The following is a 13,485-nucleotide window of genomic DNA, read 5'->3' as shown; positions in this document are numbered from 1 at the left end:
ATGTCGTTGGAAGATTGGATAATTAAGATTTTGAGGAGGCCACTTCAAGTGATTCTATGGAGATCAGTGATTTATGTGGGATGGTATTGATGAAACTTTATACTTTAACCTTGAGTTTGAATGTTAGTGGATTACTCTAAAATTATTCGTATTTTGACTATAAAGGTTATGACTTGACTAATGAACTTTATTACGGTGAAGATGATCAGTGCTTCCTAATGCAGTAGACTATTCAACTCATAGGTATTGGAGATAATTATTGATATACCGGTTCTCTGTTGAACTTATTACAAATATTGCATCCTTCTGTTTGTGGTCCAACTCCAAGAAAAAAACATTCTCAGCAGGAAATAATGATTTTACGCACTTTTACAACAGGTAGCATCCAGTTATTTTCATTTATGTTGTCTTAAAACATGTCAGGCTGACTTTCAAACAGTTGAGAGGGTTCAAGTTTAACTCGCTGCAAGATAACAAATGAGACGGGGATGTAATTTTACCTTTGGTCACAGTCGTATTCGCCAAACTTTTGCTCCGGCAAAGCTGCATTTACTTGTCTCAACTGACTGGTAAAAAGTTGTAAATTGCCAGACTTTAAAAGTTGAAAAGCAGAAGGGATCATCTTGCGCGATATTAAATTCGTTGCAGTTTCAAAACCAGCTTAGCACAGGACCGAAATTAAATGTGGGAGCCAGTTGAAGGTAGGGCGAAGAGAAATAATGATTTGAAAAAAAAGAAGAGAAGGGACAGGAGAAAGAGAACTATAATATTACGATAGAGAAAGATGAAGAAATAAAAGGATGTAGATCATGGAGATAGAATAGAGTAGTAGAATAGTAGATTATAGAGATAGAAACAGTGGATAGGAAAGGGAAAAGCAAGTAGACATGTCCTAAAGAAGATGATAAAGGTGAGAAGAAGAGGAAGAAATATGAGGCGATGGTGAGACAAAATACAGAGAAATAGAAGAGTGGAAGTGGGTGGAAACTAAGGAAAAAGATGGAAGAAGTATGGGTCAGAGAAAAAAATGAGAATATGAAGTAAAGGGAAAAGAATTAAGGTTAGTGACAAGGTTGATGGTATAATAATATAATACGTAGAATAATCTATCTACCTTGATAAGAAATACATTATGAAGTAAACGAGGAGAAGGGTTCCAAAGAATCTTAAATAGAATAATTAAGTGGAGAAGAAATAGAATTTGAATGAAAAATTAGGAGAGAGTTCTCGAGAAAGTTGCAGCTGGAGAAGCTGTAGAGTGTGAGAGAAAGGAGAAGAGGGGGACGAAATTGGAAATAAGGGTGATGAGGAGTGGAGGAGAGAAGAAAATTATAAGAACAGAGAAAAAGGAGATGTGAAAGTAGTGAGAGAAGGAGAGAAAAGTTAGTGTATGGCCTTCCCGCGGGATTTTCTTCGTCTCCCAATATTCTGGCTTGAAACATCTTGTCTGTCGCCTTGGATAATTTACAGCTGAGACCCTAATATTGTCGACACCCTCTGCCCAAAACCCAAAGTCTAAAGGATGAACACTTGAGACGACTTAGCAGCTTTGCACCTAGGTCCTATCATGCATAAATATAACTTTCCCTGAAGCATAGCATAATAATTCAACTGAAGATTGCTTTATGGGCAGAACTATTGTTGAGCAGAACTTCGGTCAAAATTGAGGGACGCAGTAGGCATAGGCTACTTGGCGTAATTTTTCATGCGTCCTGTTACTAATGAAGTGGTGGTGGCGGTGGTGTCCCTCTCTCTCGGAGGGGAGTGAAGAAAGAAGAAGTACATCTTCCCCGCAGTTATATTACTCCTCTTTCTTTTAATTGCTTTCAAATGAGAGCACTGCTTCTCTTTGTTCGTCGTTCTTCTCGAAATGTACTCGGCCTTAACAGAAAACAACAACAGAAGAAACCAAAAAGCGGCAGAGCAATTAAGGCCTGCAAATTATTTGCTTTTCAAACACGAAATTGCGCTTCTCCGCTGCATCCGCCGACCATTGGATCAAAACGAACCCAGTTTAGGATTTCTGAAGAAAAAACCGCCTTGATTTCCCTACAGGTTATGCCTGTCGTTTTCTTTAAAACGTCTAAATCGTTAACCAAAACGCTTCCATTATTATAGTCCAGAGCTATTTGTTTTTCAAAATCGACTATCCCATTATAAATTTTAATCAACGTCCTTAGTTCCAAATCTATCTGTAATCAAGCTGTTATAAATAGGAATGCTGGTTGTGGATGAAGCTCTGTGAAAAATAATCTTCCGTGAAGCACTACATGCTTTCCTGTATCATAAATAATGCTGTGTAGATGTGTTATCGTTATCTGTTGTTGATTGACAATATAATATATAACTCAATAATCATTTATCTATGAGACAGCTTTAACCTTTCAATCACTTTGAAGAACATGTGAGTTGACAATAAATTTATATCTGAACGAAAAAATTTGAGAGAAATCCACTATTTACTTGGTTCCACAAATCATTTCCTTGGATGTAATGGCCAGAGAATCAGATTATAATCATGTGGCTAATACCCCCAGAATTCAATTTTCTTAGCAATGGAATCTGTTAAAACTCACATTTGGCGTCAGTATGATAGATCGACAACATTAATTCCGATGTCATGAATTCCTACTTATTACAACTTGGAAGTGGTTCTTATCAATTTCTCTATAAATCGTTACTGTTTTCCACACTTTCTCAAGATTTCTAGAAGAATAAGAATAATGGAGAATAGCGTTTTGATGCTTACTTTTTTCTTATGTCATTGCTTTTTTTACCTCATAAAACTCTTATAAAATGCAGGTATCATATTGTGAAAGATCGTGTCAAGATGTGTTAAAGCAGATTTTTTCACCTCATTCAAAGTCGCATCTAGATCGACTGAGTATTAAATAATGTGGGGTGTTATCAGATTATGACACCCGTTGTCATGTCACGTATTAGCAACGTTATTCGTGACACTGCGATAATGGCGGCGTGACGTCGCTTCTCCGACACGTCACACGTGAAGAGAGAAGCGTAGCGTTGGAGGAGAATGTTGGCCGCAGCAGGCGACGCTAATAATTAACGTGCAGCTTTAACGGAGATTCACTCGCAACTGTCAGCATTGCCTGAATGGGTGGCATTGGTGTTATTCACAAGGAAACGCTGACAGTAAATCTCACGAATGCGTTCTAGGTTATGTGGGCGACTTTGGTAATTTATGGCCAGAGTTATTGGTTTATGGCGTATAAACATGATAGTCGCACCAATATCGGGCTATTAGGGTTACCTTCCTCAACTGAAGCGATTTTATTTTGTGTAATAACTAAATGTAATACGTGACATCACTTTGGAATGATCTTGAAAGTAGCTATCGGCGTTTTATGTGCGTCGTAAGCGTCGCTTTCACCACTGAAATGGTCGGTCATTATTTTAACACACGTGGGTAATAATCTTGGCTGTCATCTTTTTTCTCTCTCCTAACTGCCCTTCCATGACAACACAATACGAGAAACCGTTGACAAATAGTGCGGGAAGATTAACTTGTAATCCTGCTAAGTGACATTATCATCCCGGAGAAATCTTTTATCTACCATTTGTCTTATGTTTTCATTTCTGTTTACTCCGGGTAGAGTTTGAATTAAGAAACTAAAAGATTGTGGGATAGGCAGAGGAACAGGAAAAGGAAATGGGTTTAGTTGTAGGATTATGGGATTTCATCAATAACTGCTGAATAAAATCCGAACTATCTACTTCTATGTCTATAAATGAAAAAAGGTGATAGATTTTTAATTTCCTTATCGATCCACATTGAAGACGAATCGATTGAGTTAATCTATGCATTAAAGTGAGGACTTTCCTACTACACCTATTAAGAATCAATAGAATGAGAAGTGTAGAAAAGCACTATAAATTATTTAGAATGATCATCCAATAGATGAACAAACAATCAAGTTTGATTTGAAAAAGGTTCTAAACTCGTATAATTTTGTGTTCATTTGAAGTATAGATACAGGATATCCATTGGTCGGATCGACTGAGTTACAAAACTAGTTGAAAGGAGCACATTTAATCGGAGCTGGGTTGAAAAGAGCATTTAATAGAAGCTCGGGAATGGCTTCCCGTTAAGGATTATTTTTGAGGTCGTCTTAATTTGACAGGTAATCGAACTCATCTCATTAACCACCTCAAATATCTACTACACCATGATTCAACATTGAAGAAATGAATGGTTTTCTTCTGAGGTTCTAGGTCTTGGAGGTATGGTGAATTAGTAATGTAATCTCAGAGCTTTCAATATTTTTGTCACGAAGTCCATCTAAAAGCTATTTACTGTACACTGTACAGTTATTAATATCACTAACAGTATTTTCACAGGGTTCATCGTTAGCTTATCCAAAACTGAGCCAGAAATTTTAAAATTAAGCTGGCGTTTCCTATAATCAATACAGTAGACAATTTGTTTACAGAACTATGTGAATTTTAATATTCATGATGTTGTTCTCTAATAGGCTACCAATTTCTAAAATATACAAAACGTAATTATTCAAGAAAATGGGGTCTAGAAATTTCGGAAACTTATAATTTACACTGAAAATGAGAAAAGTGATTGATAACAACAAGGTTTGTTCGAAAGAGGAATTTGTAGTGGAGGTCTACAGGCTCAAAGCAATCCACTGTTCAATTTCTTCAGTGGGTGTCCACACATCAGAGTCCTGCGTAGGCCGTTGAGAGCAGGTTGGTAATTATATGGTAGCCAGTACACGGAGAGTACAAGATTCCCATACTGTATAATTTGAAAAAATATGAAAATGAAGAAATCAGGCGTTTAGATTTCCGTGGAATCCAGAACATGCTCGCGTTAGGTGTCTTCTCTCCTCATGGCTAGAAGGAGGAAACTGGACAATCAACCTAATAGGATGTGAAGAATGGAGAACAGTGAGAGAAAGACGGTGATTGAAGAGAATGGAGAAGGAGAGATCAAAGGAGGAGGAGTAGATGATTATAGTTGCGTGAGATGGTGGGGGGGGGTTGCCAGGGAAGAGCTAGTGAGTGTACGACCACTTATTATGTAAATAGCTTCTTAGCCTCAGGTATGTATTTAAACTGGGTACTAAACATGCTATCCTTGGTGCGGTTTTTCTTGGAATAAATGTTTTTTGGTGCCTCAGGGTTTAGGGCATTTATTTTGTATCAATCCAATTATTTATAAAAACAGTTGTCATATATTGTATAATAGTATAAATTTAATTCCAGAATTATTTTCCAAAAGAGAGAGAGAGAGATTGATTGATTGATTAATTGCCTTTATTAGGGCGGAGTTAGGACTCCTGGTCCTCTCTACCACACAACCCTTTACAAGAAAAAAAATTACGTAAATAGATTACAAAAATAATTGATTACATATCATGTAATAAGATTAATAATAGAAATAAATAAAATTCTTAATCAAAATACAATCACATATAATAGAAGAGAATCTTAAACTCAATTTATTAATACAATTGGAAAACAATATTTTAATAGAATATTTCACTTGATAAAACCTATAAGAGAACCTATAAGAAATTATGATGATCTAAACAAGTTGCCATTCGAGAGAGAGAGAGAGAGAGAGAGCGAGTGAGAGAGGTAGAGAGAGCAATTAGGCAGGATTTCGTACTTTGGTCAAAGGTTAACTGGTATAGAATAATATTGGATAATTTAAAAAAATACTACAATAGTAGCCTTGTTATATTTTTATATAAACACAATTAGTTTTGATCATTTACCCCATTTTCAAGTGTCAAAATAAATTATTATTTTGCAGTGAAACAATAATGTTATTTTTAGCAGCTAGCTCATTTTATTCTCTCAATGTCAAATATTGGGTTCTGATATTGAATAATAATAAAATAATATTGATGAACAAATTTCTGCACTTCCATCTTTCAATGTATCTTCACATTCCCTTAATCTATTACGCAGTATTGCAACAACCTATACCTTCAAATTCAGTTAAATTATAAAGTTTCATTAGAATTACAAGTATATATTGGGATTTTTATGAAATCTTTCGATGTAGAACCAATCATCGACCTACCCTTCCAATACACAATCGATAAAATCGTTAAAGTTGTTCCCTTTCTCTGCAATAAGCATTACACAGTTTTTTGTATGTCTCTCTAGCATTAATTGCTAATCCAAAAGTCTTCTTGATTGCCTTATTTGTTACGGAAAAGAGAATATATTATTCCAGTAAGAACAACATGGCTTGATTGAAATGATTCATGTAAAATTTTCATATTAAATGAATTAATAAAGGAATTGAATAAATCATTGTACTCAAGCTGTATTTCAATTTGGAAAAGCAGATCGCAATCAAGAATTTCATGTAACCTCTGCAGAATTCATAAATAATAAAATATTATCAAATCAAATACTTACTTTTCTTGTTTTAATTTTGTTTGAAATTCTCGATTTGGGTCTTGTCTGTAACTGTTATTTGAATGTTATACGTTGGATTGAAATTATGCGATGATGAATTTTTACAATCATATTCTCTGTAGGACTTGTTGCGGATAAGTGAGGCAAACTTCGTTTTGTTTACTTCAAACATTTTTTGTGATTCTCAAGAACTTGGATATGCAAAATGCTAATTTTCCAACTGTCATGACTTGTTGAATAGTGTGGGGAAAGTAATTATTACAATCTCCATACCAATGCATAATCGTACAACTCGACTAAATTGGATTCAATATTATGAGGAATGAGTAGAAGTCTTTCATTTATTGAAGTTGGATGAACAAGAATGTAATAGTACTATATAAAACTGGCGAACAACTATGAAAATAATAATGCTTTGACCTTTTATAGGTGATTTTTGGGACTCAACTGACTTAACCTTTTTGGCTGCCTTCGACTATACTTTTCTCTTCAATTGCACTCATTCTTCAGCTTAATCAATTTCTTCTTTAGCACGTGCAGAACTGATCATTCTACCTTGTGAAACTTTCAAGTCACTAATAATTGAAACACTAGAAAGTTGATGGATGTGCTAGTTATCATGCATTAATTAACAAAATTAAGAACAGTTCACAATTTTCATCACGATAATTATTTGGCAGTTGACATGCTAATTTAGTTTGCAAAGTATTGTTTCACGTTGAAATTGTTGATGATGAACTATCTCACAGCTTTCATAGTTATGGGAAACCTGCAATTGAGATGCTATGAATGTTTTATTTTCACATGTAACAGGAAACTCGAATCTTCATTATTTCAGGTAGAGAATGATCAAATGGATAGCATTATTAATTGGTTTATTCAAAACTTCAGTACTGAACCATTGCACTGATAATATACAAAACTAATAAATTATTTCGATATACCTATTTGAGTTCCTAATCTATCTGAATGATTAACTCCTAAGTTCTATTCGTATAACTTATCAGAATCTGATTTCAATGTGATTGATTCACAGACTTGTGATCATGTTTCATGTGATACACATGAAGTTTCTTGAAAGGAAAGTGCGTATAAGAAATATGAAATGATATTATTAAACCATAAATTTGAAACATGTCTGAGAATAATAACGCTCCCTGAGCTATAAAATGTGTCATTGTGATTTGCTGCAATTAATATGATTTAGGATTTCAAAACGAAACTTGATGATTTTGGAAACACCGTTCGAATGAAACTCCTGGGTATGCAACAACAATAGACTTTTGGAGAATTACAGGCTTGCAACCCAAATCAAATCTTAGTTCAGATTCTCACGAAATGTTCCAAAGGAATAAAACTGCCCATTATAATGAAAGTGAAGTATATTGTATAAGTGAGATAATTTAGAAGCTATATGAGATGAGGAATGGTATGCGAACTTTTGCTGCTACCTCACTTTCAGTCACATTGCTCCGATCATCAAACTGCTTCTTCAACGCGTTTGTGCGGAAAACGTTACATTTTGGAGAGATTAGATAAATGAGAAAACTTTCGTCAAACGTTGACATCTGCAGCGGTGCATGGGAAACCCAAATTTCTAACACCTTTTGACGCTGCGGAAGCCGTATTATTTTGACGAGTGTTCAAACCCGAAGAAAGTTAATTACCGAAAAAGGCTTGTGAGACGGTTCTGTTTCCCTTTTACGAGGCCTGGAATGGTTGTATGGTTTCTAGTTATTTAAGAGCTTCTCTGGCTGAAAGTTTATCGCAACAATAAAAGACAAGACGAGAAACTTTCTTTTGAATCGACTCAACCAACGTTCGCTAAGAACTTTCAAGAAACATTATTACGGTGTCCTTTTGATGCAAAGTACTGGCTAAGTCTCACTTTTAATAATAATTATTGTCTCGAAAGACTCATAAAACTGTTAAGTGTTTTTATTATGAATTTCCTCCATGAAAAGGATTTTTCAAGTTGATGACTCAAACTGATGGAAGTGTATATTGATGTAAGAAATTGTCTATTGAAGTCTTGATGAGGATGCCCACATAAACCCTAGGCTTGTGTCATTGTAATGGACTGTACTTAACTGAACTGTGGACTGAACTTACTGTACGTGGAGCCAATATTACAAAAGTGTGTTTACGTACATTACCAATCTCATTTATTTGATATATAGCTAACTGTGAAGCAATAAAAACTCTAAAAAATATTTAGATTTCCTATTCCTCTATAAAAATTGATCAAGTAGTACCAATATTTAAAAAGAAATCATATATTCAATTCATCATTTTCAAATACCATTATAGTTTCACGTTCACCCTGCTAGGAACAAATTACTTTTCTTTTCAGAGAGACTTATATTTTTATATTTTATTGTATATATGAATTACACTGTATTATCCATTGTTCTATCACGTGTCAAGAGATTAATAATAATTATGGGATATTATCCTTGTGCGCTCATATGTATTTTTTTCTAATAATACATTATAATCCAATAATAATTAACTTACTGTAGCACAGAACACAATGGTGAATCACTTTTATTCTAACTGACCTCTTGAGCCACTGATTTTTGAATTGATTTTCTTTGTGTTAACTGAAAGTTTTCACTGAAAAATCAACCCATCAACATACTTAATAATTAGAACTGAATAGATAAGTTTCGAAAGAGGCTGTCGATTCAGCTATCCTCATTTCAACTAAGTTCAATAATTAGTGAGGCATGCGTCAGTTCACGTAGCATGGAGTTGAAGGGAAAAGGCAAATCAACTCGAAAAAGAATCAACTTGAGACATCACTTGTCTTGAAATTATATGCAAGGCCTTGCATGTCATTCTAATGCAGCATCAAGTACGAAGTAGAAGGCTTTGCACAAGAGTGTTGACAACAATGATTTGATGTTAGTAATGAATTTTATCAAACAAGTTGTCTGTTTTCACTTGAAACTTTTGGTAGGTGAGGCGGAGGGGTGGGATGACAGCCGGGGTGTTGAACTTAATAACTTGTGAAATGGCTGCTGGCTGCTGGGTGACTGTCTACTGTGCAACACTTGCTACGGACAGATTTATTGTAGGGGTTGCATGCTCTATGCTATACACGTGCTGCTTCGGAATCGTACGCTTGTGTGTGTGAATTATGGCGCCGATTTTTCATTACCGACGTTTCTTGTACTTTGGCACGTTCCAGCGATGAAAACTCTTCTAGAAAAAAGAGGACTGTTGCCTTGAGCTGCTCTGCCCTCCGGCCAGTGGACACACCTAGCCCATTTTCAATTATCATGAATTTCGTGCAAATGTTTGTGTTATGCACAGGAAAGAGTATTTATTTTTCATGATATCAATAGTAATATAGTGCATCTTCACGATAATGCTCAAGTTTTTGGTCGGAATGAACCATTGTTGAGTGTATTACTGGAACTTTATACGAGTATAATAATATAACACAAATACATACACTCGCATATCATGTGTTAGCTCAATTCTCTTTATAGATGGAAATAATAATTTATCAATTTATTTTTAATAATAATTATTCAATTCTCTTTTCTTGGCTGAAGTTGATGCCCACGTGCTCCAACGAATGATGAACGGGAAATGTAGAAGGATGCACGATCAAGCTATAGTTTGAAATCAGAATAGTTGTGTAAAAATATCTTTCTTCTGTTAAGAGACTGGTTTCTCTCATTCATAATAGATAGGAAAGAATTTGTAATTGATTGACCGACTGCACACTTTATTTCAACCGTGAAACAGTTTTCCATCTATTGACCAGCTTTTGAGTTTCATTGAACTTATTCAACAGTGGTGAACTTCTCCACTCTTCTGAAGATATTGTTGAAATAATACGGTGAGCTTGGCACTGATTAGTTTTTTCAGTTCCAGCCATAATGTATTTTTAGCAAGAGAACGTCTTTTTATCGTTCTGAGTTAATTTGAATGGAAATCGTACATGACGTGTGAAGAATATTTCTTACATACTTTTCCAGAATTAAAAAACCAAACAAATTCAGTTTGTTATTCGTTTTTTTTTCAGTTGTTTTGTTTGACTAGTGTGTTGCGTGATTGTTGTGTGTGGTGGTTTATTTGAAGTGTTGGCTGGTTGCGTTGCAGTGTGACGACATGCTGTCGACAGGCGACATGTCGGTGTTTGCGGCGCGTGCAGGCCCAAACGCGTGCTGGCACCCTGCCTGCTTTGTGTGTGCCGTCTGTAACGAGCTACTCGTCGACCTCATCTACTTCTTCCGCGAGGGCAAGCTCTACTGCGGACGCCATCATGCTGAAATACTCAAGCCTAGGTGCTCGGCTTGTGATGAGGTCAGTTGTCTGTCCAACTTTCAATAGTGAATAAAAGTATTTATTAAAAAAAACTTTTGAAATAAAAATGTTATCTATTTTGAATTTTTAAAGTAATTATAAGGTAAGTAATGTTTAAGAATATATATTCTAAATCTAGATTCGATGTAGACAATATAGCTGGTTATACAGGGGGTATAACTGCTTGATAGCAGGGCGAGGAAACTTGGTTTGCTCTCTTAAATCTTACTAGGTTGAATGCTGTTGTTCATAGTGAGGTGATAACAACGGCAATCGCGAAAGACGTGCTGGAACTGAGAGTTGCCTCAGTTTTCGTAGTGTTGGTATCATGCGATTGCACTCTGTATAAAGGCAACCTCAACGTATAAGGAGATGATAGGAACTATATGACTAAATGATAGGAATGTGTGAATGAGTGATCTCAGTCAGGGAACCATTTGAAGACATACCGAACATGTACGGTGGTAAAGGAACGCCTCAGTCAGGATGAAGAGATTCTGAGCTGAAAAGAGCGATTTAGTAAAATGAATCGAATTTACGTATTCCAAGTCAGACAATTCATAAAAAAGCTCTTTCTGTAGATACAATCAAGAAAGTTCAGCTGGAAGTTGAGAAATTTTTCTTAGTTTATGAACTGTGTATTGAATGGAAATAAATTTGATTTTATTCAATCACCAATCAATAAATCTATCCACTACTTTGAGATTTACAGCTTTTATTGAAAGTTGACAGTATTATTTGATCAGTCAGGCAACAGTGTTATCGGATGGGCACGTTAATTGCCAGTCCCGGCTGTAGTATGACAGTCGAAAGGCCCATTGACGGCTTAAATTATATATTCAGGCGAGATGGGACTTTCCCGCAAGGGACTCCCCACCAACAAAAGTCATACGAATTCACTTTTTACTTTAGTCAGGTAACAGTTCATTTTGAACAGGAAGGTATTGGCATCATTTTGGAAGTATCATGGACATTTAAAAAAAATTATGTTGCCTTGTTATCTCATATAGAATCAATAAGTTATATCTATCAAACCAATGTCATAATTAGTTTAATCTTACTACCCAATATGATAAACTGAATAAATATAATTCTGATAATTCCAGATAATTTTGGCGGACGAGTGCACAGAGGCGGAGGGTCGCGCGTGGCACATGAAGCACTTTGCGTGTTTGGAGTGCGACAAGCAGCTGGGCGGTCAGAGGTACATCATGCGCGATGGTCGGCCCTACTGTCTGCACTGCTTCGACGCCATGTTCGCCGAATACTGTGACTCGTGCGGCGAACCCATTGGCGTTGACCAAGGTTTGTATCTAAACTAAATAAGAACAAAAAGGCTTACTGAAAAATCCATGTAACATGTAAGGCATAGTCCTATTATATTAAGCGAGCAATTTCTGTATATATGTTTATATTTTTATATCTGGTTATTTGGTTATCTGGTTATTTATGTTCAACGGATCTCAAAAACGGCTCTAACGATTTTCACGAAATTTGGAATATAGTAGGTTTATGATATGAAAATTCGATTACACTAGGTCTCATCTCTGAGACAACTCGCTGAAGGACATGAAAAGGATAATTCATCCTTGGAAAAATAGATGATAATTTCGTCGTCTCTCGTTAACAGAAGATGCGTGTGCCTGTGTGAGAGAGAGACAGAATTTTTTCCAGCTGTGTAATCATAATCAATCAGCGAGAAATGTTATCGAGCTAGACAATTTAATCGACTTGATCAACATAATCTGATTTGTTGACATGACATGATAATCCTCCTACACTAGAGTATATCATAATTTTCAAAGTTGATCACTATTTGACAATTTTAAGTGATTAGTGAGTGTTATTTTGTTATTCAATTTGGTTTGTAAATAATCTAAATTAGAACTTTTTAGAGCTTTCCGAAGAAAAATTAAGGTACCCCAATTTCCAAATTTCTATACGTTTCAAGGTCCCCTGAGTCCAAAAAAGTGGTTTTTGGGTATTGGTCTGTATGTGTGTGTGTGTGTGTGTGTGTGTGTGTGTGTGTGTGTGTGTGTGTGTGTGTGTGTGTGTGTGTGTTGTGTGTGTGTGTGTGTGTGTGTGTGTGGTGTGTGTGTGTGTGTGTGTGTGTGTGTGTGTGTGTGTGTGTGTGTGTGTGTGTGTGTGTGTGTATGAGTGTGTGTGCGTCTGTGTACACGATATCTCATCTCCCAATTAACGGAATGACTTGAAATTTGGAACGTAAGGTCCTTACAATATAAGGATCTGACACGAACAATTTCGATCAAATGCGATTCAAGATGGCGGCTAAAATGGCGAAAATGTTGTAAAAAAACAGGGTTTTTCGTAATTTTCTCGAAAACAGCTCCACCGATTCTGATTGAAGTTATACCTGAAATAGTCATCGATAAGCTCCATCAACTGCCACAAGTCCCATATCTGTAAAATTTCAGGAGCTCCGCCTCATCTATGCAAAGTTTGATTTTAGATTCTCAATTATTAGGCTTCAGATACAATTAAAAAAAAAGTCCAAGTGGAAAAGATTGAGCATGAGAATCTCTACAATTAATGTTCAGTAACATTTTCACCTAAAATTAAAAATAAGCTCGAAATTCGAGAAAATGTGATTATCCAATTGCAAACTATTGATTCTATTAAATGATTCACTATGAAGAGGTTGCAGACCTCGTGGGTCTCCAGCGTTATTACCCTGTCATCAGCTGGATCAAATCTTTGAAAAGTAGTTGAGATGCGCGGGAACACTAGCGTCAGGTG

General features: G+C 35.8%; 1 protein-coding gene across 6 annotated transcripts in view; it reads left to right on the top strand.

The window, feature by feature from the left end:
* LOC111048457 (protein prickle) overlaps positions 1-13,485 on the top strand; it is a 357,446-nt gene that overhangs the window by 332,616 nt on the left and 11,345 nt on the right. For all 6 annotated transcript variants that reach the window (XM_022334379.2, XM_022334450.2, XM_022334518.2 and 3 more), the window contains 2 exons: positions 10,525-10,728; positions 11,835-12,033. In XM_022334379.2, the coding sequence (XP_022190071.2) occupies positions 10,525-10,728; positions 11,835-12,033 (403 nt within the window). The remainder of the gene's footprint in view (positions 1-10,524; positions 10,729-11,834; positions 12,034-13,485) is intronic.

This window comes from Nilaparvata lugens, chromosome 2, assembly GCF_014356525.2.
Source record: "Nilaparvata lugens isolate BPH chromosome 2, ASM1435652v1, whole genome shotgun sequence".
Classification (NCBI taxonomy): Eukaryota; Metazoa; Arthropoda; class Insecta; order Hemiptera; family Delphacidae; genus Nilaparvata; species Nilaparvata lugens.
Note: the sequence above shows the minus strand (reverse complement) of the source record. Positions and strands in the feature narration are given on the sequence as shown.